Source organism: Balaenoptera physalus, assembly GCF_965194825.1.
Source record: "Balaenoptera physalus genome assembly, chromosome: 3".
NCBI classification, from domain to species: domain Eukaryota; kingdom Metazoa; phylum Chordata; class Mammalia; order Artiodactyla; family Balaenopteridae; genus Balaenoptera; species Balaenoptera physalus.
Window position 1 is genome coordinate 4604685 of NC_138890.1, and position 26688 is coordinate 4631372.

The window sequence follows — 26688 nt, forward strand, 5'->3', positions numbered from 1 at the left end:
GATCTCTGCTCATCTACCTGTCTATGCTGGCAGTTCTCACCTGGGGTGATCCTGACCCCAGGGGACACTGGGCCATGTTTGGGGACATCATGGTTGTCACACTGGGGCGGCTCCTGGCATAGAGGGGATGGGGCCGCAGTGCCCAGGATCGCCCCCCGGAGACGGACCCACCCCCATGTCATTGGGCTGAGTGGAGGGGGGAGACCCTGATACACACACATGCATGTAAACATATTCTACCAACTTCCAAATTTATTTTGAGATGGCTTGCAATAAGTACATTTTTTTGAAAAAAGAAAACCACCCCTAGTGTTATAAAAGGAAATATACCCCAATCTCAAACCTTAATACACAGAGACTCTAAAAGAACACTACACTGAACAGTTTCCAGGCAGGCAAGGCCAGAGGAGAACTGCAACGGTTTTGCTGTTTCCCATTTTCTGGCAAAAAAAAAGCAGCAGACCAGGTCATCAAAAAGACGGAGGTTCCCCAGCGCTAACAGGCACGGATGTTTACAGGCAGTCGCGGGAAAAGCGAGGCTCAGCGCCCGGCCTCTTCGCCCTCACGGGGTCGGGACTCCCGCCCTCAGGGTCCTGGGGGCCCGAGGGACAGCCCCTATGTAGGAGGCCTGCAGGCGGGCGCCCCCTGGTGGCGGGCGTTGTCACCGCCTCCGGAGGCCACAAGGGCGGGTCGGGGCAGAGGCCCTGGGAGGGTCCCCACGGCCCGCATCAGTCCCAGACGGGTGTAGCCATCAAGGGCCACCATCTCCTTTTTCTCCCTTCCTCAGTCAAGGCCGCTGGAATCTGGAGAAGGTCTGAAGAATCCACCCCTTCATGCTGCAGACTCACAGTGCTGGGAGGAAGCCGAGCTCAGCGTCAGATCAGCCGGGGAAGCGGGTTAGAACCCGACTCAGCCCGCCCCCCGAGGCTGTCCCGCGACCTCGGTTGGCCTCTGCTCTGGGAGCCTCCTCTGGGGAGGTCGCGGGCGGGGGTGTGGGGAGGGGCGCTTACTGGGCACGGGCCGCAGCACGTCCGGGATGAGGATCTCCACCAGCGCCTGGTACAGGATGTGGTCGCAGGTCCTCATCCACCGGAGCACGGGGTCGCACTTGCACAAAGATACCAGCTTGTCCTTGGGGAGGACGGCGCCCTCCGGCTCCTCGTCCCTGCGGCGGGCAGGGTCACGGGGGACACAGGTGAGCCGTCGGCCCGGGGCCTGCTCTCGCGGGATGAGCCGAGGGAGGCTACAGGACCACCTGGTGCAGGCAAGCTCCCTGCCCCGTGGTCACCCCTGAGATCCTCGTGCCGAACAAGGGGACATGCCACACGAGTCGCACACCAAGTCAGAGGAAAGACCACACGTGCGTGAGGGGGTCTGAGCGCTGATTCTTGGAAAGCTGGTGCATTTGTGGGTGTCAGCAGGAGACGGTCTGCAGGGCAAACCCAGGCCCCGTGAAACAAGAGGCCTGTCTGGGGGCTGACGGGCAGTACCTGGCAGGTAGAGAGGCAGGGCCGTCGCTGGAGGAGGCCTTAGAATTCCAGAAGGAAAGCCACAGCTTCTCAACGTAGTGGAACTGGAGGTTCATCACGACATCTAAAGTGGCCTAGGAATAAACACGGCTGGATAAACACACCGCTGTGCTCACACCACGTGTCTGCCATCAGAACATGCCAAGCAAGCGGCCAGGGTGCGGGCTGCAGCGGGATCTTTCCAAACCCAGAGAGACCACGAGAGGGGATGGGAGTGAACGAAGGAAGATTCCATCCACTCCTTGGCCAGAGGGAGGGGGGGCCAGTCCTGTCTGCTCCCTGTCGCCCGCGGGGACACCCAGTGATACTCTGGCGCTGGCCTCGCGCAGCTGACCAAGGCGCCCACCGGAGCCCCCAGGGCCCGGGCTCGGGGTTCGGGGGGCAGTCACCTCGCAGTGCCGCCGGTAGGCCAGCTGAAGGGCCTTGATGTCGTGCAGCGTGATGTTCTCCTGCAGCAGGACACTGCCCAGGTCGGGCGCCGGGAACTCCGGGAAGACGTGGGACACATCTGGCGTGGAGGGGGGAACGCGGGAGCAGGTCAGCAGGGCTGGGAGGGCACACAGGAGGAGCCGGCGGGCTGGCCCACGGGCTGGGGACACCGGCCAGACGTGTTGGTGACCCCATGACAGCCCTGGCTCCTCTCACACCGCACAACCCTTAAGCTTTGGTTTTCTCAGGTGCAGGGAGGGGACAACATCGTCAGCTCCCGGTGACGCACAAAGCACAGGGCCCGGGCCTGGCACACACTGTGCACTCCATCCCCCCAGCGTTGGGGGCGCCCAGGTGGGTGACAGCGTCTCCAGAAGACCTAACAGGGGAGGGTTCAGTCGGGGCCCAAAGATACACTAAAGTTCACGGAGGCCACCCATGTCTTTAGCATATCCCGTCACTCCGGGGCAGGGACGGTGCCAGCTGGGGAGGGACGCTCCCAGGGAGGGGCCCGGCTCAGCTGAAAGTACATCCAGTCTTTTTTCCGATGGGCATTTCATTTTACTTATTTTTTTTCAGTTTAGTACATTTTATATTTTAATTTTTTGGCCGAGCCACGCGGCTTGTGGGACCTTAGTTCCCCGATCAGGGATCAAACCTGTGCCTCCTGCGGTGGGAGCGCGGAGTCCGAACAACTGGACCACCAGGGAATTCCCCTTATTTACTTATTTTTATGATGGTCACTTTAATCCATTATTTTTGGATTAATATCCATTAACTTGGGAGGAACATGCTGATTATTCTAAAGTCTCAGGGATTCCACAAAGAAGGTTTATCTAGAACCTTCTACGTAATTGAAAAGGTGGTAAACAAGAAAAGTGTCTAAAGCATCCCTGTAGATGCTGCTGGTGCCGAAACCCAGCCCCAGCGGTGCCGAGTGGCGCCGGAGCCTTGCCAGCAGGCCCTGCGCTGGGGTGGAGGGCTCACCGATGTACTGCTGGTGGTGCTGGCTCTGGGCGGCCATGGCCTGCTCCGGTGTGCTGTGCAGACTGCCGTGCGAGCCGCTCTCCCCAAGGCTGTCCGTCTTCTGGGCTGGCCGGTACCTGGGCAGGGAACACGTGTGCCACCGTGAGGCCCTAACAGCGCTGCCCAGAAGGGGCCCAAGGAGCGGAGGACGGAGCAGGGTTCGGTTTGGGGCGTGTGTGTAATTTTCTAAAACTTGTGGTCAAACAGAAAACACAACATTTACCATTAAAATGGTACTTTGAAGTGCACAGCTCAGTGGCATTAAATACATTCACATCGTCGGGCAACCATCCCCACCATCATCTCCAGAACTTTCTCGGCTTCCCAAACTGAAACTCTGTCCCCATGAAACACGGACCCCCCCCTTCCCCTCCCCCAGCCCCTGACCCCCACCATCTACTTCCTGTCTCTGTGGCTGTGACTCCTCTAGGGACCTCACATAAGTGGAATCAGACAGTATTTGTCCTTCTGTGTCTGGCTTCTCTCACTGATCATCACATCCTCTGGGTTCATCCACGTTGTAGCGAGTGTCAGAACCTCCTTCCTTTTGAAGGCTGAGTACCACTCCACTCTATGGATGGACCACATTTGTTTATCCATTCATCTGCTGATGGACACCCGGTTGCTATTATATGTATACATTTTAACACTTCTCTCTTAGAAGACAAGTGAACTTCTTTACACAGAGTCCCAAACGTCTTGCTATTATGTGATCTCAAAGCACATTCTGAGACTTTTGTTTTTCCCTGAGCCAGAAAGCAGCGGACAGCCTGTCCAGGTAGCAAACTGAGAAACGTAACAGAGAAGGGCTTCCTGGGATGACCTGCTTGAGCCCTGAGGGATGCTGCCAGGAGGGATGGGTGGGAGGGACCCAGCCTGAGCTGGGAGCGCCTTCCCCTGTGGGATGTAGGGCCAGGCTCACTGGGAGGGGGGAGGACGTCGCTCAGACGTATGTGGACCACCTGACTTTGGGGGGGTGGGTGGCTCTAAGTGTCAATGGCACAAGCCTGTGGCCCGAACCCCACAACGGAAGCTACAGAGTCCTTGTCTGTGGACGATCAGGTACAGGATGGACTCCTGGTCCCGGAGAATGTTCCAGGCTCTCTCCTGCGACCTCCAGCTCCCGTGATCGGCCACGTGGTTGGGAGTCACTGGGACCCCTTAGAGCAGCTAAAATGGGGTGTCCGCCACGCAGCTCAGCTGAGGCACGCAGGTGCCACGTGGAAGGGAGTGGGGTGCATCCCTGCCCTGGAGCAGAATGGACCCCGGAGAGGGGCCGGGGACAGAGGCGGGCAGAGGGGTGACCGGAAGGGGCCAGGGAGCTGGTATTCAAGTGGGGCCCTGAACCTGGCGTCTCCAACTAGAGCTGCAGAGGGCCATTTCTGCCCCTTGTTTTGAAAATTAAGTTTGATGGCCACACGGCCACACCCGTTCCTTTACACCTGGTCTGTGGCGGCTTTCATGCTACACGGGCAGAGCTGAAGGGTCTCCACAGACAGTGTCTGCCTGCAAAGCTGAAGATATGTGCTCTCTGGCCCTTTACAGAAAAAGTGTGCTGACCCCTGCCTTAAAAGATGAGTAGGTCTGTGAGGCAGAGAAGAGAACATTCCAGAAAAGGACCAGGCCTTTCCAGCCATCAGCTCCAAAGGTCAGGAGGAAGCAGCAACTTAAGTGTATACGCTTCTTTCTCCTGGCTTCTGGGGTCATGTTCAGTGTTCTCTCTCTTTCTTTGAAGACAGAGAGGAAAAATCAAAGATCTGTGATTGTAAGTAACTCTACGGCGTTCTGGAAAAGGCAAAAACTACGGAGCCAGTAAAAAAAGATCGGCGCTCGCCGGAGGTTGGTGGGGAGGAGGGACCAACAGGAGGAACAGGGAGAGTTTTTAGGGCAGTGAAACTACTCTGTACCATCCTCTAACAGTGGATACAGGTCATTGCACCTTTGTCCAAAGCTACAGAGCGTACGACACAGAGAGTGAACCCTAATGTCGGCTATGGACTTGGGGTGACAAGGACGGGTCCATGTGGGTTCATCAACTGTAACAGAGGCACAGCACTGGAGGCCGGGGTGTGGGGGGCACATGGGAAATCTCTGCACCTTCCACTCACTTCTGTTGTGACCCTGAAACTGCCCGCGTCCTGCTGGCCTCACTCCACGCCAGGTGCAAGTGAAAGGCAGGGCTCTCCCAGGACGCCGAGATGGGGGCCAATGTGAACTGGTTTTCTCCACTCCATCCACGTTTCATCCACTTCCAGGTTGTGGTCAATGGTCGAGAAACCCCTCTCCCTCCGTTCCTGCTAGTGAAACCTCTCAGTGGGCTGGCTGGTCCTTAGGCCGGCCGGGCAGCTCACCCACCTGGGCTTCTGATGCACAGGCTGCTGCCGCATGGCCATGTACTGCGTGTCTTCCTGCAGCCGGTTCAGGGGCGAGTCTGGCTTCAGACGGATCCCGTAGTAATGATACTTGGAGTTGCCCCTAGGAACCAAACATCTGGGGTCAGCTCTCTTTGCAGATGTCCTGAACCGCAAGACAGGGCTGTTTCCCGGCCCTTCTCCCTGGGCTCTCGGGGCCAGTGTTCCCTGGACCGTGTGGGAAACGTTCATGGGCTGTCCCGTGGTCAGAGAGGTTCAGGAAATTCTGTAACGACTTCCCCCTCTGGGAGACGCCCCTCTTGTATTTTAGTATGATAAAGGCTCTGAGAAGTCCTGCAGTGAAAAAGCCAGTTCAACTTTGTTTAACCCAGCATGGTCTAATAATAATAAGAATAGCAATAATAATACTTATTATTGTAATAAATAATAATAATACTTATTATAATAAATAATAATATAATAAATACTTATAATAAATAACAATAATACTTATTATTATCATAAATAATAATAATAATTACTATTATTAACTCTCCCTCCTTCCAATCATCTAATAACACGTTTTAGAAATGGTACAGTTTGGGAAACACTACCTTATTTTTTTATGGGAGAAATGATGCTCAAAGGGTTTTAAATAATTTCTTTAAGGAAACAGGTCAGAAGGGGCTCCTCAGGAGGCAAGGACAGACACGCGGCCTTGCAAACACCCCCAGCTTGCGGGCTGCCATTTTCCCTGAGCTGGCAACACGGACAAGCCGGGGAGCCTGGGTCCTTCCCAGGTGAGGTGCGAGCTGAACTGGTGCTCGGAGGGGGAAAGCGGGGCAGATGAGCCCCAATTCTGAGGCCAGCATCTGGGACCCTCTGAAGGTGGAGGCCCCAGGAGCCATCTGGAAAGGCCCCAGGGCAGCGGTGGCTGTGTCCCCAGAGGTCATGGACTCCTCCTCCCTGCCCCCCTCTGGCTGCCCATGTTTCGTAAGGATGTCCTCCGTCAGGGATCCCAAGGTGGCAGAGAACTCTCCTGGCCCCGTCCTTTAAGACACCCAGCACGCCCGCTTCTGGGAGGGGGTGAGTGAACCCCGAGACCCACGTGTGTGCGCCTTCACCCAGGGCACGTGGTGAACCCGGCTGGCCATAGGTCAAAGCCATGCAACATGATCTCACGTGTGGGCCAAGCCCCCCGCTTTGAACAGAGCGCGGTCGTCTTTTTCTAGTGGGAGGAGCCAAACGCTACTGCCGGGGTTGGGGGTGGAGGGAGCAAGATTCCCGCCCGTGATGGTCCCCGGCTGCTGTCTGCCAAGAGCAGCCCACCGTGGATCGGTCCAGGCACAGCAAAAAGCATCAAGACGTGGTAAATCCAACTAGACTAGACAGTCCAGAGGCTGCTATTTAAAAAGCCTGCTATGGCCAGGACATGGAAGCAACCTAAGTGTCCACCAACACATGAATGGATAAAGAAGATGTGGCACATATATACAACGGAATATTACTCAGCCATAAAAAGAAACGAAATTGAGTTATTTGTAGTGAGGTGGATGGACCTAGAGGCTGTCATACAGAGTGAAGTAAGTCAGAAACAGAAAAACAAATACCGTATGCTAACACATATATATGGAATCTAAAAAAAAAAAAAAAAAAAGGTCGTGAAGAACCTAGGGGCAGGACAGGAATAAAGACGCAGACCTACTAGAGAATGGACTTGAGGACACGGGAAGGGGGAAGGGTAAGCTGGGACGAAGTGAGAGAGTGGCATGAGCATATATACACTACCAAATGTAAAACAGATAGGTAGTGGGAAGCAGCCGCATAGCACAGGGAGATCAGCTCGGGGCTTTGTGACCACCTAGAGGGGTGGGATAGGGAGGGTGGGAGGGAGGGAGATGCAAGAGGGAGGGGATATGGGGATATATGTTTATGTATAGCTGATTCACTTTGTTATAAAGCAGAAACTAACACACCATTGTAAAGCAATTATACTCCCATAAAGATGTTAAACAATAAATAAATAAAATAAAAAGCTTGCTATGGGAAATTTCAAACGAAGGGAGAGAGCGGAGGTGAAGCCCGTGTCCTGTCACCAGGAGAGAAGCGATCATGGCCCACGGGTGCACAAGCCGGGCCCAGGCTACCACCAATTCAGGGCAACTCCAGGTGCACCCTGAGCCGCGGACGTCAGGACGTGGCAGGAGGAGGGAGCCCGGCGTTCTCCCGAAGCTCGATGTCTGTATAAGGGAAGAGGAGGGTGGGGGGCGGGTGCAGGGCCTGCCAGACGCTCCCACCGACCCACCTGGTGCCCAGCCGCCGCGTCCTCAGGCCCATGAACACGGAGCGGATCAGCTTCCCAAAGGAGGCCGCGTTCACGGGGTCCAGCTTGTGCTCCTGGCAGTGGCGAAGGTAGTGGTTGTAGAGCGAACTTCTGGGGAGACTCACGCCTTCCGCGGTTTCGTAATTATCCAAGAGCCACTGGAGCTGGATGGACAAGACAGGTGGGACGCTGACGCGGACGCACCGACAGCATCACACGCCTTCCGTCCTCCGACTCGACTGGGAAACTCACCTCTACTGTCACCGATTCAGGTTCAATTTGGGGCACGTTCATTACTTAATAGCTTCTTTTCACTTGCTTGTTTATTCCTTTGATTTCTAGCCAAGCTTTCAGGTTCCTTGACTTAATTTATAAAAACCTGCCCGTGATGGAGACTGAAACCCCCACAGGCCTCGCACACCACATGCTTCCTAAACCTACGGGGATGGAGCTGATCTGAGCACGCGGGAAAGGAAGATGAAGGAAAACCCCACGGCCCATCAGCACGGCGCCCCGCGTTAAGGTAATACCACCGCAGTCCCCGTACTCAGGACCCAGAGGAAAACAAACGGGAAACTGAATGAAAGACCGAAAGGCTCGTGTGCCAGGTTTTGTGCTCAGGCCAACGGCAGGGAAAAGGATCCAAGGCCGCAACCGCGGCCCCCAGGGGTCAGCACTGACTCAGAACCGTCTACACAGAGAGCTCAGTTCCCACACCGAGGGAGGCTGTCCCCCCCCCGCCCCCTTTGCACCCACTGCAGAGCGCCCCAAAGGCTGCGGTTTGATTCTGGCTTCGAGACTGCTCCCCAACGGAGGGAGGTCTGGACCTGGAAGAGCGAGCGCGGGAACGAGGCCAGAGGCAGGATCCCACATCAGCATCGGGATGGGGCTCCCTGCTGCGGGGCCCCCTGTCCTCTGTGTTCCCACACCCTCTGTCCTTCTCCCTGGGAGATCGCCGCCCCACCCCCCTACCCCCGGCCCCCTCTGGTGCTCGGCCCTGCAAGCCAGGTTGCGGCTCCGCCCAGACTTAGCCCGCAGGCTTCGAAGTCTGCTCGCGTCGCCCTTTTAGACACGTTTCGTTACAGAAAGGTTTTAACATGCACAGAGGTAGACAAAACAGACACATGAACTCTTGCTTCAACAATCGTCACCTCAGGGCCAATTTTACTTCCTCTAAGCCCCACACACTGCCTCTGCCACTTTATTTTATTTTAAACTCATTTTTATTGGAGTATAGTTGCTTTACAATGTTTTTGTTTGTTTTGGGCCACGCCTCACAGCATACAGAACCTCCCCGACCAGGGATCAAACCGTGTCTCCTGCAGCGGCAGCGGGGAGCCTTAACCACTGGACCGCCAGGGAGGCCCCCTCCTGCCATTTTAAAGTGAACCTGACGTGCCTTCGTTTCCTCCCTGGGGCCTCCCCGCTCTAACGTGGACCTGAGTGAGAGGCGGGTGGTGGGGTCAGCTGGTGGCAGGGACGCTAGAATAAGGAGAGTTTCAGAGGCAGGGGGTGGGCCTGGGCTGGATATGCAGGATGAAGGTGGGGAAAAGATCAAAGGTCCAGGTGAAGGGGCACTGGGGGACTGACAGAGCAGAGGGTCCTATAACACAGCGCCCCCCAACCTTTTTGGCACCAGGGACCGGTTTCGGAAGACTATTCTTCCATAGACGGTGGGGGGAGGGGGGAGGGGGGAGGGGGGAGGGGGGGAGGGTTCAGGCGGTAACGTGAGCGATGGGGAGCGATGGGCAGCGGCAGATGAAGCTTCACTCCCTCCCCTGCCGCTCACTTCCTGCTGTGCACCCCAGTTCTTAACAAGGCCGTGGACCGGTGACCCCTGCTCTAACACAAAGACAAACCTCGGGCATCGAGAAGGGCTGGGGTAACGGGTTCTGCTTTTGGAAGGAGGGGGAGGAGTGCTGGACTGGCATTCAGGGTGGAGGTTGGGACCAGATGTGTTAATTTGACACCCAGGAGCCGAGAGCGAGAGCGGGTCTGTGCGGGTGGGGCTGGGGAGGAGGAGGAGCGCGTGAGGCCTGGGGTTAGGCGCTGCTCTGGGGAGAGCCAGGACCGGGCCCCCCACAGCCGCCCTGCACATGAGGTCTCTGCCACACCACCTCCCCACTGAGGGACCAGCCCAGCTGCCGATCCAAGTAGCAGGTATGAATCAGGGGCCGCCAGCCCTCCTGTCACCATGAAGCCTGCCTTCTGCAGCCCTGGGTGCACGGGAACAGCTGTCCACTCATCTGTCCGTGTGCTGTGGGATGTCGTGTGCTGGCCGTGCCCGTGACCCCGCAGGGGGATCCCACCCCCACCAGTGGGTGAAGGGGGGGCAGTTACAACGGGGACGTGGGGAGGAGGGGGCAGCAGCCAGGGGCTGAGGGAAACAGGAAAGGGTTCTTCAGTTCCCCCTTTGGGAAAGAGCATCACGGTTTCTACTTTCCATCAAGTCACCTAGATATATAATTTTCAAACTTTCCTTAAATGTGCTTTTTCTACACAAAGGTGGCAGAGCACACCCCCTTCTCTCTCCAAGGCTTTGCTCCGGCCCAGGGCTCCCAGCCTTAGGGGCCATCTCCTTGGCACCCCTTGTTCTGACCCCTCCCTCTGTCTTTGATGCTATGAACAAACTGTGAACTTGAGTGGTTTAATCACTGCGCATGGCCTGCCCCAGGAGGCACCCTCCTCCCCACCCGAGGCCCCCCTGCACACACCCCGCCCCCCGCTGCCTTGACTCTGGGGCTAAGGGACTGCCACCACCGGGAAGTTGGGAAGGAGGGCATGGGTGTCACAGTGGAGCTGCTCCTTTCTCGCGGGTACGCCCCCGGCCTGCTTTGCGCTCACAGGGGGGGGCGCCTGTCCCACCAGCTACGAGCCTTCCCACAGCAGCCTCCCCAGCCACAGGGGAGAACTGGGTTCTGTCTGTTGCCCCGCTGTCTATTTTCAATTGGCTCAGGATCCAGGATCCAGGTGAGGAAGGGCTGCTATTTGCTGGCCCCTGAGCCCCAAGGTTTCCCAGAGCACTGCTCGCCGACACAAGCATTCATTTTCTATCGCTTGTCTCCCTGCTGAAACGGGAGCTCCAGGAAGCAGAGACAGAACCGGGTCTGCCCACGTGCGCACCCCGTGAAGATGCCTCAAGAAAGGCTGATGGAGAGGAGGAGGGGTCCCGCAGAGCGGAGGGGACCCCAGCATGAGGAGAGCCGAGAGCCTCTGGCCGTGGAAGCGGAGGCGCTTCCGGTCTCTGCCACCCTGGCCGGGGAGCATGGGCTGCTTCTAGCGGAGTCCTCTGTGGGAGGGAGGGGCCGGGACCAGCGGCCCAGATGTCTCAGGGTCTGAGCGCCCGGGCGAGCCCTCAGGAGGACCCTCAGGCCGCGAGGCGGGGGCCTGGAAGGGGCCCCGGACCAGGTCCTGAGAGATGGAGGCTGAGACCCCGCCCGGCGCCTGACACGACCGGCCCAGCGTGAAAAGGAAGGTTCGGGAAGGACGATTGCTTCTGCTCGTCACCACCTCGGCCAAATCCCAAGAACTACACGAAGAGCAGACTTCTTTGCTGGGTGACCACATGGACGCTGACACCTAGGAGGTGTGGTTAACTCCCTCCTGAGCAGAGCTAAGCACAGAGAGAACAGGCGCCACCAGCAGCCTCCGAAGCAGTAACGGGTTCACTTGTACCCTCTCCGGCGACGAGAGGTGACCCGGAAGGGAGGCTGACGGGCGCTGGAGGGCGGTCTACGGGCTCCGTGAAGGCAGGGCCTCCCCTGGAGGCCGAGCGAGCGCCGGCGGGGTTTGCGCACCGCACTCCCGGACGCCGCTACCTGGTGTCGTCCCGACCGGCTGAGCATCGTACGTCAGTGACACTCGGTGAACGGGAGGCCCATCTCCCCACCACACAGCCCTGCCTCGCCCGCGGCAGACTGACCGGGTGTCGTGGTAGGGGGGCTGTGGCCATGGTGGGTGGGGTGGGAGAAGTGGTCTGATTCCGGATGCTTCTGAAGGTCAGGGAGCATCGGATGCGGGCTGTGGGAGGAGGAGGGCAGACAAGGATGCGCCTCCAGCAGGACGGCGCTGCCCTGGATGAGCCAGGAAGGCGGCGGGAGGTGCCGGGTCTGTCGTGGGGCGGGGGCGGGGGACGGTCAGGGCTCGGCCCCCGACACACGTGCGCAGCTGCTCCTCCAGGCGGGCAGGCGCCCTTGGAGACTCAAGGGGGGAGCTGACGGGACAGGCCCGGCCTCGATGCCCACTGGGAAAAAGCCTTTCCCGCCAGGAGACCAGGCGGGGTCGTCGAGGCAGTGAGGGGGCCGGGGAGGCTCCAGAAAACAGCAGTCCGACCGCGACCACTGCCGGAGGCCTTCGCCGCAATGATCTGGAGCAACTTGTAGGCAGAGCGCCCAGCCCATGAAGCTGCCACAGCCCATCCCCACCCCAGACTGCAGGGCACGGCTCTGCCACTACACCACCTCCTGAAGGCTAAATCATCTTTGGCAACTGATGTTTCTTGATTAAAAAAAAAAAAAAAGTCATATAATCTGAATATGATCCACCTAAAAGCAGGTCCTCCTCCCAGGGGCTGGAGATAGTAGCTTATGTCCAGTAAGCAGCGGCCACCTCTGCAGGAACCCACGATGGGGGCCCCTGAGTCAGCAGGGGTTGGGGGCGTCTCCCGATAGACCCGGGGGACAGCAGAGGGGCTGCACCCAGAGGCCACGGGGACACCCTGGTGAGGGACGGCATCTCCGTTCCCAGCTCAACTTTCTATGCCTCCTTCCTCCGAAACAGGTGTCCCTCGTTTCCTGCCACCAAATCATGCGTTCCCCTGTTTCAAAGATGGCTCGAGGCCCACCTCCTCCCTCAGGGGCTCCCACACCAGGCTGGAAGGTCCCTTCAACCCTCAGACCCCCTGGTCCGAGTCCCGAGGGCAGCCTGGGGAGCTGGGGTGACCCTGATGTCGGGCTGGGTCTGGAAGGCACAGCCCAGCCTTCCTGGGCTCTGGGTGTCTCGCCACCCGGCACCAGGCTCTTCTGTGCGGGCGCGGGGACCGCAGCCGGTGGTGCCCAGGGACAACTGTCTCAAGTGAGCACGGCCAACTAGGACGACGAAGGGCTCTGCAGGACACGTGGCCGTCTGTCGCCAGGACACACTCTAGCTCTCTCCCCGCCCTCCCTGCCCAGACAAGCTCCTGGCAGGTTGACTGCAGCACCTGGGGTCGACTCTTTACAGAGGTCTTCTTTCTATCCTCTCTGAGTCGCCAACCCTCAGATCCTACTTCTCATGGCTCCCAATGGAAGAAAACGACTCAACAACAAATCGCCAGAAAGAAAACGGACACAGGGAGGTTCTTCCTGCTCGGAAACTAAACTCAGGAATGGAAACTGGTTTTGGAGAAGCAACCAAGGCAAGCCAGCCTTCCAGAGGAAAAGTGTTAGAAAGCCAGAGGCATCCCTGCAGCCAGAGACTGAGGCTCATGCGTTTCGCATAGACATTTTAAACTTCCCGCGGATACGCCGCCGGCCTGGGGTCCGCACCCATCCTGCCTTCCTCATGGCTCTCTGGGGCTGCCCTAGCGCCTGGCCTCGCAGGCTGTGCCGTGGCCACGTTGTCTGCTCGAGATCTGAAGAACTCTGGTCCCCGAGCAGAGAATGCCGTCTTGCGGACTTTCTACACGTTCCGCTCTAAGGCTGCAGCTTCCCTTCTCCAGACCTGCCCACCAGGTGACATCGTCCGGCAGTGATGGACAACAGGGTGGCCATGACCCACCTAGCCTGGGGCCTGATAGACTTTTGTTTTTCCTTCGAGACAGCCGGGGTGAGGCTGCTCTTCCTCCAGTGACCAGCCCTCTGAGGCTCAGCCAATGGGCTGGAGGTGCTGGCCACGCCTGTGCCCCCCGACAAACCCAGAAGCTCCCGGATCTTTCCCTAGTGGGGTTTCTGGCCCCGCACCCCGAATCACTCACTTTGAATGTCGGCCAGTATGAAAGTCTTGCTGGGGTCACAGCTGGGATCGGGTTCAACTAAAGGGGACTTCTTTTCTTTGATGTTTTAATTCTCAAAAGGATGCCAATCCCAACCCAAGTGCTTGAGAAAAGCTGCCAGAAGTGCGCTCTGAACTCCTGCGGCCTGTCCTACCTCCAAAATGCCGAACAAAATTCCAGTTATGTTAAAGCCGAATTGAGGGCGTTTGGAGAAGTAACGGGAAAAGGGAGGAGTGCGGGGAGACAGGAGCTTTCCCTCCTCAACTGTCCCCAGAAGCCGAGTCCCTGCACTGTCATCTCTTCCAGCCCCGTCCCGCCACTCAAAGCCACCCAGAGGCAAAGACCTTTGTGCCCTCCTGGCCTTGGGGCCTACGATCATGTGGTGTCCCCATCAGAGAAAGGTCTTATGCAGCTAAAATCAATAGGAATTAGTTGCTTTGCCCTTTTCTCAAATTACCAATTTTTTTTTTTTTTTCAAAGAGCTGATCACAGGAGAATTAGCTAAGAACATTTATGGCATCCCCAATCCGGTGTCATTTTTTGGTTGTGGCTTGTTTGAGTACGAATTTATTTACAATGCTTATCCTCTGCCAGGCATGGTGGGTAGGACGTTACATACACTAAGCAGTTTAATCCCTGTTCCCCCCAAGGAGGGGGGCGCTGTCACCCCGCTTTCACAAAGGAAGAGCCTGCCTTAATTTCCCTTCGCTGTGGAAGGACATTTTTGCTGAGTGTAGAAGTCTAGGTTGGTTCCCCCCTCTGCACCTTTTCGGCACTTTAAAGGTGTCAACTCACTGCTTTTTTTTTTTCGGCCGTACCGCGCGGCTTGCAGTATATCTCAGTTCCCTGAACCAGGGACTGAACCAGGGTCACGGCAGTGAAAGCCTGGAATCCTAACTGTTAGGCCACCAGGGAACTCCCTGTTTGTTTTTAAAATGCCTATGAAGGTGACAAGCAGAGCAGGGCAGACCAGCAGGTTGACACACACTTACATGACTGTTGAGTAAACCGCTTTTGTGTGATGTGATCCCTTCGCTTTTTTGGAGGTTTTCAATCGCCATTTCAAGCTAAAGAAAATGTGCGCAGAAACAAAACAAAACAAAATGGAAAAAAAACAAAAAACAAAAAACGAAATCAGATGGTTAGCATCAGCCAAGATTTGTTTGTATTAATATCCAAATAAAGATCCGAGTGCCTACAAAATAGAAAGCAGGCTGGACGCAGGCGGGGGGCGGGGGGGAATGGGTTAGGTCGGGGGCTGAAGCCTCAGCAGGAGCGTTGCTTCATCACGTGCAGAGGAGCCCAGGAGCCCCTCAGACACCAGCAGCAGATGGGGTCCTACTGTCTACACTGGCAGCTGAGTTTTAACACGTCTGCATGTGCACGTGCACAACGGGAATACTTAGTCACTGCATAAGTTCAAGTGTAAGCAAAGCCAGCGTGATAACCACCTGCTGCTCCCCAAATCCATCATCTGCACCGGGAGAATCAGAGGACCACAGACCCGGGGACAGTTGATGGCACTGGTTTCGCGGCCAGCCTGCCCTGTCGCAAAGCCCGGGGTCTCCCAGCTGGAGGGCTTTGGGAAAATCCCGGTAGGCCACGACCCCAGCCCTGCCATTGGGAGGCGCAGGACCCTGGGGCCACGGAGATGGGACGCTCACAGCGGGGTCCTCCTGGGGGAGGGCCTCTGAGATGGGTCCTTAGGCCTCGCGGAGGCGAGGGCTGAGGGGCCGTGGCAGGTCTATGCAAAGGAAGAGACACCCGGCCGAGTGTGGCAACCGCCACATCTGAGCCCGACCTGTACGTGAAAAATGCGAACATAAGCTCTGCTGGAGGCCATGACCCTTAAACACCCAGGGGAGGCAAAGACCACAGAGACGATTCTGTAAAAAGCGGGCCCAACACATTCAGAAAGTGCAGCTGGACTGCTTCCCCAGAGCTGAGTTCAGGAACGAGGGGTTTCTGCTTCGCCCCCCCCACCTCTTCTGACCACTGTTGAGAACATCTACTCTTGCCACTGCTATTCAACACTGTACTGGAAATTCTAGCCAGGGTCATTAGGCCACAGAAGGAAATAAAAGGCATCCACACAGGAAAGGAAGTAGCAAAACTACCTCTATTTGCAGATAGCATGATCTTAAATATGGAAAATCCCGAAGGATCTCCCCAAAAACTATCAGCACCAGGGTTGCAAGATACAAGATCAATATACAAAAGTCAATTATATTTCTAAACAATGAACGATATGAAAATGAAATGGAGAAAACAATCCCATTTACAATAGTATCAGAGAGAATAAAATACCTAGGAATAAATTTAACCAAGGAGGTGAAATACTTGTACACTGAAAGAACTATGAAACACTGTTGAGAGAAATTAAAGACGACCCAAACAAACAGAAAGACGTCCTATGTTCATGGATTGGAAGACTTACTATTAAGATGGTAATACTGTCCTAATTGATCTGTAGACTCAATGCGGTCTCTATCAAAATTCTCTACAAAGCTTCCAGCTGCCTTTTCAAATGGACAAGTTGATCTTAAAATTCATATGGCATTGCAAGGGACCCCAAATAACCAAAACAATCTCGAAAAAGAAGTACCAGGTCGAAGACTCACAAGTTCCCATTTCAAAACTGATTACAAAGTTACAGTAACCACAACAGTGCAGTACTGGGATAGGATAGACATATAGATCAATGGGATAGAATTGAGAGTCCAGAAATAAACCCATACATCTAGGGTCAATTGATTTTCAACAAGGGTGTTTAGACCCTTAGTTAATGGAGAAAGAATACACCCTTCAACAAACGGTGCTGGGATAAATAGATAGTCACGTGCAAAAGAATGAAGCAGGACCCTTACCTCACAGCATATACAAAAATCCACTCCAAAGGGATCAAAGAACTACATGTAAGAGCTAAAACTATAAAACTTTTAGAGGAAAACATGAGGTAATCACATAAAATAAGGTTATCTCCATGACCTTGGATTTGGGAATAGAATCTTAGATATGACATCAAAAGCACAAACAAAAAATAAAAGAAAAAAACTTTTAAAAAAGATAAATTGGACTTCATCAAAATTAAAAACTTCTGTACGTCAAAGGACACTATCAAGAGAGTGAAGAGACAACCCACAGAACGGGAGAACATATTTGCAAATCATGTATCTAATAAGGGTCTTATATCCAGAATATTATAAAGAACTATGGAGACTCAACAACAAAATGATAAAATGACACGATTAAAAAATGGGCAATGAACACAACATTGTTAATCAGCTATGCTCCAATATAAAATAAAAAGTTTAAAAAAATGGGCAAAGGCCTGGAATAGGCATGTCTCCAATAAGCACATAAAAAGATGCTCAACATCATTAGTCATTAGGGAAATACAAACTAAAACCACAGTGAGATACCACTTCACACCCACTAGGATGGCTATTAAGAGAAAAAAGAAAAGTAACAAGTGTCAGTGAGGATGTGGAGGAACTCGAACCCTCCTCAGTTGCTGGTGGGACTGCAAAATGGTTCAGCTACCGTGGTAAACAGCTGTTAAAATATAAACTCAGTTAAACCACATGACCCAGCAATTTCACTCTATCCAAGATAATTGAAAACAGGTGTTCACACAAAAACTTGCTCATAGCAGCCTGATTCATAACGGCAAAAAAAGCAGAAAAACACAAATGTCAGTCACCGATGAATGGATAGTCAAGATATGGTCCATACATACAATTGAATATTATTCATCCCTAAAAAAGAATGAAGTTTTGACATATGTTACAATGTGGATGAGCCTTGAAAACATGATGCTCAGTGAGAGAAGCCAATCACAAAAGGCCACGTGTTGAGTGATTCCATATGTATGAAACGTCCAAAACAGGCAAATCCAGGAACAGAAAGCAGATTAGTTGCCCTGGGGCTGAAGGAGGAGGGAATGGGGGGTGTCTACTAACTGGTACAGGGTTCCTTTGGGGGTGGTGAGAATGTTCTGGAACTCGACAGGGTAATGCTTACAGAACGTTGTGAATGTACCAAATGCCATTGAATTACATGATTAAAATGGTGCATTTTATGTTATGTGAATTTTACCTCAATAAAAACTATACAACTAATTAAAAAAAACTTTAGTCTTTCTTGCAATTTGAATGGATCTTTCACCCACATGCATGGTTTTGTAACAACATGCACTGGTCGCTTGGAAAATACTGGTTCACTGAGTTTGCAGATCTTCCCAATGTTGATACATTTCATCACAGGGTACTGAAAAAAGTCACATTGGTTAATATCACTACCAACAACATCAGCAAGATACCAGTTTTCCAAAATTCTATTTTTTTTTTTTTTTGGTTTGAGAACATATTGACAATAAAACCTGTCGTGTTTTCCTCGATATGTCAAGCTCACAACCGTTCAGTTTTGAGAAAATGTGTACCAAATCTTCGAGTCTGAATAATCATAATTTGTCTGTCATCCTTTCAAGGAAAAATAGCGTTTCATGAAAAAAGTAGTTCATTCTGCTCACAAGCCATTTGCCCATGAGCTTTTCCTCAAGACTGTCATCGTACTTTGGGAAGAAGCAGAAGCACTTTTCGTCACACAGAATATTAAAGTGTTCTCGAGGATTGAGATTTAATAAAATTAATAATTTTTACTGCTTCATCAGAGAATTCTTGAGTGAAACTAGCATTTGGTATTTCTCCTTTTTTTTTTTTTACTGTGCGTGCATGATGGTGAGGATTATAGTGACTTCTAGAGACTCTGATGTGTCTGCTCTGATGTGTGTGCAGCTGTGTCAGCCGTGCTGGTTTTGCATCGTCGGGGCAAATGTCAACACAGGGAAAACAGCAACTAATGGGTTAGTATTATTATGAAAACAGTTTTGATCTCGTGGAGCTCCTGAGAGGGTCCTGGGGACAGACACCCAGAAGCTTGCCAGACATGTGTAAGACTGCTGAAAATCGTGCAGTTCGGAGTATTGCGGGAAAGAATACAAATGAACTTTTGCTTTGTAAGACCATCCTCAAAACCCCATAGCTATTAAATAGGGTCAGAACAAGCCCACTGATACCTTAAATTAACTTAATACACAGTGGAACCTCCCAAGTTGTTCACTGCGTTTTAAAATTAAGACGTCAGGTAAACCTCTAAAGGTGATGAAGTTCAGGAAAACGTCACCAGACCCCGAAGTTCAGATGGAGGGGTTGGTGCCCGGGAGTCAGGACCGGAGGCGCAGCGCAGTGCATCCAGCAGAGGGCGCTGTGGCGCCGCCTCCCAGCTCCAAGCTGAGGCCATCCAGCATCCTTGAAAAAGGAGCATCTCATGCTTGAAGTCTGGGGGCTGGAGTGGGAGGCTTCCTTACAGACCTGACCGAGGGATTCTTACTGCACAAGTACAAAAGGCTTGATAAGTCCTCTCAGTGGCTGGAAAAGTTAGTGTTTAATCTTTAGATATACTTAAAATGGAAATTAAATTTATACTTGACTGGAGTTTAATTTTTTGTTAAAAAATTTTATCAAAGTGGTACCTGCACAGGCCCACATGTCAAACTGTAAGGAAGAGCCAAAGATAGATGCAGAGGTGCCCTCTCGCCACCCCAGGGCCAGGCAGCTTTCCCTAAAATCGTTTCTGTTTTCTGAGCTTCTCAAAGATTTCTTTCCATCTTGGTATTATGCATACACTTCTCTTCCTATTTCCTGACTTATCAGGAGCTTCATCTTTATTTCTGATTTGGTGCAGTGCAGCCCATATTCCTTTTTATTGGCCATTTAATTTCACTGGTTTCTGCTGCATGAATTACTAGCAGAATGCCTGGAGAAAAGGGCACACACATATCATGCTTTAAGCGTTCGGGAGAAAGGAGGGGAGAAAATGCCTAACGACTTGTGATCAAAGATACAGCGTTTCAAGAACTCAACGTGATAGCAGAGCGCAGATAAGTTTTATTAACTCCCAAGTATATTAAAATTAGACGGTTATTTAAAAAATTTTAAAGGAATTTATAAAACTCCTTTCCTTTCATGTATAATCCTAGCAAAATTTTACCTGACATAAGGACTAGATTTGTGTCTTCTAAGTGAGGGTGGAGGTTACTTCTCCTCTGAATTCATTAGCGTCCACTCTAATGGCCATTCCATTTATAACACAATAACCTCATTAAAATGACCTGCCAGGACTTCCCTGGTGGCGCAGTGGTTAAGAATCCTCCTGCCAATGCAGGGGACACGGGTTCGAGCCCTGGTCGGGGAAGACCCCACATGCCGCAGAGCAGCTAAGCCCGTGCACCACAACTACTGAGCCTGCGCTCTAGAGCCCGTGAGCCACAACTACTGAGCCCGCGTGCAAGGAGAAGCCCGCGCACCACAACGAAGAGTAGCCCGGCTTGCCACAACTAGAGAAAGCCCGCGTGCAGCAACAAAGACCCAACGCAGACAAAAAAAAAAAAAGACCTGCCAGGCCAAGGTCACCCCTGCAAAGGGCCAGCAATGACCAGTATCAAAGCAACACCTGTATCTCCAGGCTGGGTCTGCCATAATTTGATATCAGGACCACGCCTCCTGGGCCAGAAGTGGGAAGGGGGAGGGGACGCTCCTGGAAAACCAGGGAGAAGTGGGGGTGAGGACAGAAAACTGCTGCAGTAAACGTCCTGTCCTAAAATACAGCTTATTATGTGACCACAGAAGGAGGAAATAAACGTTTAAATGTTTTATGAATGCTTTTGGAGCTTTAAAGAAAATGGAGAGTATTTAAAAGAACCAAAGTGTCATGGCTGGAGTTTTGAAGGCAGGGATAGAAATCACAGAATTCTGCCTGGAGAAAGGAAACAGCTGCAGTTAAGGGCCAGGTGGGAGGATGGAGAGAAGGGCAGGGCTCACCACTGGGGAGACGAGGAGGCTGGCTGGGGGAAATGGGCATTTTCAATTTGTCCAGTTTTATTTTGCTAATTAAACATTAAAAAATTATGTAGTAATATTATATGCACTTGCCATACAAAAACCCGATTAGGCCAGAGACATACCAGTCTCCTTCCAGGGCCAGGACTGGGGTGATGCCCATGAGGCGCCCAGGGCACCAAACTGAAGGAGGCACTCATTGTCAAGGTCGTGCCATGGCAGGGTCAGCCCCCGCAGGGGAGCAACTCCCTAAACTTGGTGCCCTGGGCACCTCGCTTGCCCCGCCCCATCCCAGCCCCGCCTCAGCTTCTCCCTGGCCTCCACCAACTCCCACTGAGGAGAGGAAGCCCCTCCCTTCCCTAGCTGCCAGTGTGCATCCATGAGGGGGCGTGGCTGTGTGCCAATAAAACTTTATTTACAAAAGCAGGCAGCCGGCAGGATTTGGCTGGAGGGCGGCACTCTGCCACCTCTGCCCCCAGACATTTACTAAGCAATTGTAAATCACTCACACAATTGCAAGGCGTGGATTATACTTTACTGCTAAACTGATTTTTTAAATTTTTAGGTAGAGAGGGGATCATTGCACAGCACCCTGGATGTCCTAAATGCTACCGAATTATGCACTTTAAAATAGTTAATTTTATGTTTTATGAATTTTATCTCAATAAAAAATGTATACGGTAATGCATGCGTGTGGTTAAAATTCGAAAAGAAGAAAAAGGTATAAAAAAAGCAAGTCTTCCTCTTTTCTTTCTACCTCATGGAGATAATCTTTTTTGGTAATCATTTTTAACAGCTAACATGTTTAGTTCTTCTTGTAGTTCCTAGAACTTTAAAAAATATAGTTCTACTTCTTAATTTATCAATTGAAAAATTTTTAACTTTTAAGTTTGGAAATAACTCCAGATTTTAAAAAGGTTGCAAAAATAGCACAAAGCATTCCCATATGCCCCTCAGCCAGGCTCCCCAAATGTCAACATCTTCCGTGACCCGGAAATTAACCCCGACTCAACACTGTTAACCGATCGAATCACTTGATGAAAGTCCTGTTTTTGTGGACCAGGGTCCAATCGGGGGTCACACACTGTGCTCATTTACATACGGAGCCACGAAAGAAAATAGCAGGAACACAAGGAACAGATGAAGGAAATTAGGAAGAGGCTTTTATTAGATGGATGACCCATGTAGCCCTTGACATGGTAAGTGGGCTTGTGTTACTCTAAACAGGATGATGACTTCTCTGGCAAGTTAATTGAGACTTTTCAGAATAAGAACCGGAGTGCTTTCCAGCACGCATTCTTTAATTTTGTCACTTAAAGCAGAGCAGAGATGAACTTTAGATAGATCTTTCAAAGGGGCACTTGCTCCCACCTTTGCAAAGAAACTTGCAAAACCAGATTCAAAAGTGATGATATTGGGACTTCCCTGCTGGCGCAGTGGTTAAGAATCCGCCTGCCAATGCAGGGGACATGGGTTCGAGCCCTGGTCCGGGAAGATCCCACATGCCACGGAGCAACTAAGCCCGTGTGCCACAACTACTGAGCCTGTGCTCTAGAGCCTGTGAGACACAACTGCTGGGCCCGCGAGCCACAACTACTGAAGCCCGTGCACCTAGAGCCTGTGCTCCGCAACAAGAGAAGCGACCGCAACGAGAAGCCTGTGCCCCGCAACGAAGAGCAGCCCCCACTCGCCGCAACTAGAGAAAGCCTGCGCGCAGCAACAAAGACCCAACGCAGCCAAAAATAAATTAAAAAAAAAAAAGTGATGATATCACTAGATGTTTGTCAAAACCCATAGAACGTACAACATAGGGTGAACCCTAATGTCACCAAGGGCTTTAGTTAAAAATGATAACGGGTCAATATTGGCTTATTGGCTGTAACAAATGCACCAAACTTAGATGTTAATAATAAGGAAAACTGTACGTGGGGTACAGGGTGGGGCATTACGGGAATTCTCTGTACTTTCTGCTCGATTTTTCTGTAAATCTGAAATTGCTCTAAGAGAAAGTCTATTAAAAGGATAAAAAGTGATGATGAATTATTTATTTATTTATTTATTTTTGGCCGAGCCACGGGGCTTGCGGGATCTTAGTTCCCCAACCAGGGATTGAAACCATGCCTCCTGCAGTGGGAGCACTGAGTCTTAACCACTGGACCGCCAGGGAAGTCCAATGATGAATATTTTAGAGAAAAAGCGGATGTACAATTGGCGAAACTCCTTTATCAAATAATGTGCGTTTGCCGGCAAACGTTTTGCTCTTGTGGTTGGACAAAAGCTCCGTGCAGGAGGCGAGGAAGCTTCTAGCGAATGCCCAGTAGGCGTGTGAGTTCGTAGTCCAGTCAAGATATCCTGGGTCTTCCCTGAAAACACAGGCTCCAGAGAAGAGCTGTTTAGCGGTTGGCGATCCATCGTGAGCTGTGACGCCGCGTGCATGGTGCACCAGCCCCGTGGGCCACCAGGAAGGGTCGCCGTGAGAATGGAGGGGCCCGAGTGGGAAGCCAGTCCACACACACGGAGCCGTGGATGGTCCAGGGTCCCCGCTGGCCTTGACTCAGCACTCAGGACTGAAGCAGGTCCCTTACAGACACATCCACTCGAAGCGGCCACAAGACCATCTTCCCGGCGAGCTGGATACAGGATACAAGATTCGGCTCTTCTGTATCCACACGTGCTGGTGGTCAGAGCGAAGATGCTCGCTGGAGTTCTGAAAGCAGGAGCTGCGTTTCTGATGACTCAGCGAAGAAATGCCTATGATTTCAAGTGGCACATCTCAGGGATGTCTGCTGTAGCTTGAACACTGCAGAACTTGAATCTATCATTCCAGGGCCCCAAGTATTGTGACTTTTAAAAAATATATATATTCTTTTTCATATTCTTTTCCATTATGGTTTATTACAGGATATCGAATATAGTTCCCTGTGCTATACAGTAGGTCCTTGTTGTTTATCTATTTTATCCATAGTAGTTTATATCTGCTAATCCCAAACTCCTAATTTATCCCTCCCCTACCCCCTTTCCCCTCTGGTAACTGGAAATTTGTTTTCTATGTCTGTGAGTCTATTTCTGTTTTGTAAATAAGTTCATTTGTATCATATTTTAGATTCCCCATATAAGCGATATCATATGATATTTGTCTTTCTCTATCTGGCTTACTTCACTTAGTATGATAATCTCTAGGTCCATCCATGTTGCTGCAAATGGCATTATTTCATTATTTTTTATGGCTGAGTAATATTCCATTGTATACATGTACCACATCTTCTTTATCCATTCATCTGTTGCTGGACATTTAGGTTGCTTCCATGTCTTGGCTACTGTAAATAGTGCTGCAATGAACATAGGGGTGCACAAATCTTTTTGAATTAGGGCTTTGTCTGGATATATGCCCAGGAGTGAGATTGCTGGGTCGTATGGTAGTTCTATTTTTAGTTTTTTGAGGAACCTCCATAATGTTCTTCCTAGCGGCTGTACCAATTTACATTCCCACCAACAGTGTAGGAGGGTTCCCTTTTCTCCACACCTTCTCCAGAATTTATTATTTGTAGACCTTTTTTTTAAAACAAATTTATTTATTTTATTTTATTTATTTATTTTTGGCTGCGTTGGGTCTTCATTGTTGCGTGTGGGCTTTCTCTAGTTGCGGCGAGTGGGGGCTACTCTTCGTTGTGGTGCGCGGGCTTCTCATTGCGGTGGCTTCTCTTGCTGCGGAGCATGGGCTCTAGGCACGCGGGCTCAGTAGTTGTGGTGCACGGGCTTAGTTGCTCCGCGGCATGTGGGATCTTCCCGGACCAGGGATTGAACCTGTGTCCCCTGCATTGGCAGGCGGATTCTGAACCACTGCGCCACCAGGGAAGTCCCTACTTGTAGACTTTTTAATGATGGCCATTCTGACCCGTGTGAGGTGGTACCTCATTGTAGTTTTCATTTGCATATTGCGACTTTTAATATTAAGATCTCAGTTTTTTCGAAAAAGACCCGAAGTGTTCCATGGGGCTGGGCTGTTGAGACTCTGCTCCACACACCCAGACAGGAGGATTTTCCTCGCTTGGGGGTGGAAGACATTGATGATGCTTTCTTAGGTGTGTTTGAAAATCACATCAGATGCCACAAAGCTTACAGAAGCTGAACGCAGCCAGAGAAAGATGGAACCCATGTGCCGCCATCCTCCAAGGTGAAGCGCTGGCCCTTCCAGCTTCTATGTAGCTCTTGCTTATGCACCAGTTGTCTGGCCTGCCTGAGCGGGGTCGCCAGGGCAGGCACCCCTCCGACCTCCGTGGGACCAGAGCACCCAGGGCCACCACTGCCTGTGTGCTGGCCCTCTCTGACTTCCTGGAAATGCAGAGTCCAACGGGTCTTCACCAGACCAGGTCCCAGAGCCCTGATGAGACACTGCAACGGTACATCCCCTCACGGACAGGGACGCTGTATTTTTATCATCTTCAGAATTGGATAGATGATTTGTCTTCATCAGCCCCCACTGCGTGGCCCAGGGGGGCCGCCTGCTTGGGCATGGTGGCAGGGGAGTTTTTCCTCATGCAGCCCCGGAGCCCCCAGAGTCTCCCCTTGATACAACCCAAAGAACATACCTGTCAGCTTAGCATCTCTGCTCCATGGGGTCAAAAAAAAAAAGCACAACAGGAAAAGTTATCAAAAACTTACCATTTGGGCAATTCACTTCTAAGATTTCAATACTGATGAATTTTAACCAGAAATGAGATTCAAGAAAATGTGTCACTGAAAGTCTGAAGTCCCTCACTGGGGCCGTAGGTGCCGATTTGCTCTGGTCTTTGTGCTCTGTTTGCAGGATTAACTTGAAGTCCCTGGAAACATAACTCCGACATAAGAAAACTGATAGACGTGAAATGCCAGATCCAGGAGCCATCATTATTTCTGTTGCAACCTCAGGGCCAGTCCTGTTCTTGGCTCTTGGTTGGATCTCTGCTCATCTTTGTGAGATGTCCCCACGCCAAAAGCAAGTCAAAAAACCACAACAGAGCAGAGGGAGTCCGGAGGCAGATCCTCATCCAAGGTGATAACTCTCCTGGAGCTTTTGGGGCTGGGGCGGGGGGCAGGGTGTCAAAACATAGCCTGTTCATGGATTTCCAACTGATTTAAAAACTCGATTCTTCTAGTGCAACCCAGACATCAGACTACAGTAACCAGGCGGCCCGGGGTCTGAGCTGCACATTTGTTTCCAGCGAGGCAGTGTGGACTGCAGAGAATATCGTGACCTGTGATCTCAGTAGGTCTGTGACCTGCGACCCTAGCTTATTCACTATTATGAGTTGATGCAGTTTGCTGATATGGAGACGTCACATTCGTGAAAGTTAATGTAGTCTGTGAGGAAGGCTTCTGATCAACGGCAGCTCTACACTCAGGTCTGCCAGCCAATCCTCTGAGGACGTGCTGAGGGCCCTGGAGGGCCCAAGTGAGGCAAGGCACAGGCTGGTGCCCCTGGGATGGAGTGGCAGGCACCACCCCACAGTCACCGCTCTAGACAGCAAATGACTTCTCTCCATGCCTGTCCTCAGAGCCAGGTCCTGGGGAGCACTCTGGACATAGAAAGGGAGAGAACAGCTAAGCTCAGAGGGCCTCTAACATCAGGGTGACCCGGAAACACATCAGGACCAAGAGAACAGGGGTGAGGCTCGAACATCATCTTCTGTTTCAGATTAAGCCCACACAAAAATAGCAAGTTATTTTTTAATTGACAATCAATCAATATAATCCATCACATCTGTAGTCTAAAGAAAAAACACGTGATCATATCAATAAGAAAAAAGCATTTGACAAAACTCAACATCCAATTATGATAAAGACTCTCAGAAAACTAGGAATAGAAGGAAACTTCCTCAACCTGAAAAAAGGCATTTGTGGAAAACATACAGGTAACATTACACTTAGGGGTGAGAGACGGAAGCGTTTCCCCTAAGACTGAGAACAAGGCAAGGATGTCCACTCTCACCACTCTTACACAGCATCGTACTGGATGTTCTAGTCAGTGCAATAAGGCAAGAAAAAAAAATAAAAGTCATCCACATTGGAAAAGAACTAAAACTGTTCCTATTTGCAGACCACAAAAAACTCTTAGAACTAAAGAGTGAGTTCAGCAAGGTCACAGGAGGCAAGGTCAAGAGCCAGAAATCAACCATACTTT

General features: G+C 51.7%; 1 protein-coding gene across 9 annotated transcripts in view; it reads right to left on the bottom strand.

Moving 5' to 3' along the window:
* RFX2 (regulatory factor X2) overlaps positions 1-26688 on the bottom strand; it is a 96374-nt gene that overhangs the window by 9870 nt on the left and 59816 nt on the right. For 7 of the 9 annotated variants that reach the window (XM_082455553.1, XM_082455556.1, XM_082455555.1 and 4 more), the window contains 7 exons: positions 14622-14696; positions 7641-7822; positions 5340-5459; positions 2946-3061; positions 1919-2037; positions 1491-1603; positions 1011-1165 (listed from right to left, as the gene is read on the bottom strand). In XM_082455553.1, coding sequence (XP_082311679.1) covers positions 1011-1165; positions 1491-1603; positions 1919-2037; positions 2946-3061; positions 5340-5459; positions 7641-7822; positions 14622-14696 — 880 coding nt within the window. The remainder of the gene's footprint in view (positions 1-1010; positions 1166-1490; positions 1604-1918; positions 2038-2945; positions 3062-5339; positions 5460-7640; positions 7823-14621; positions 14697-26688) is intronic. The other 2 variants (XM_082455557.1, XM_082455552.1) reach the window with 1 other exon arrangement.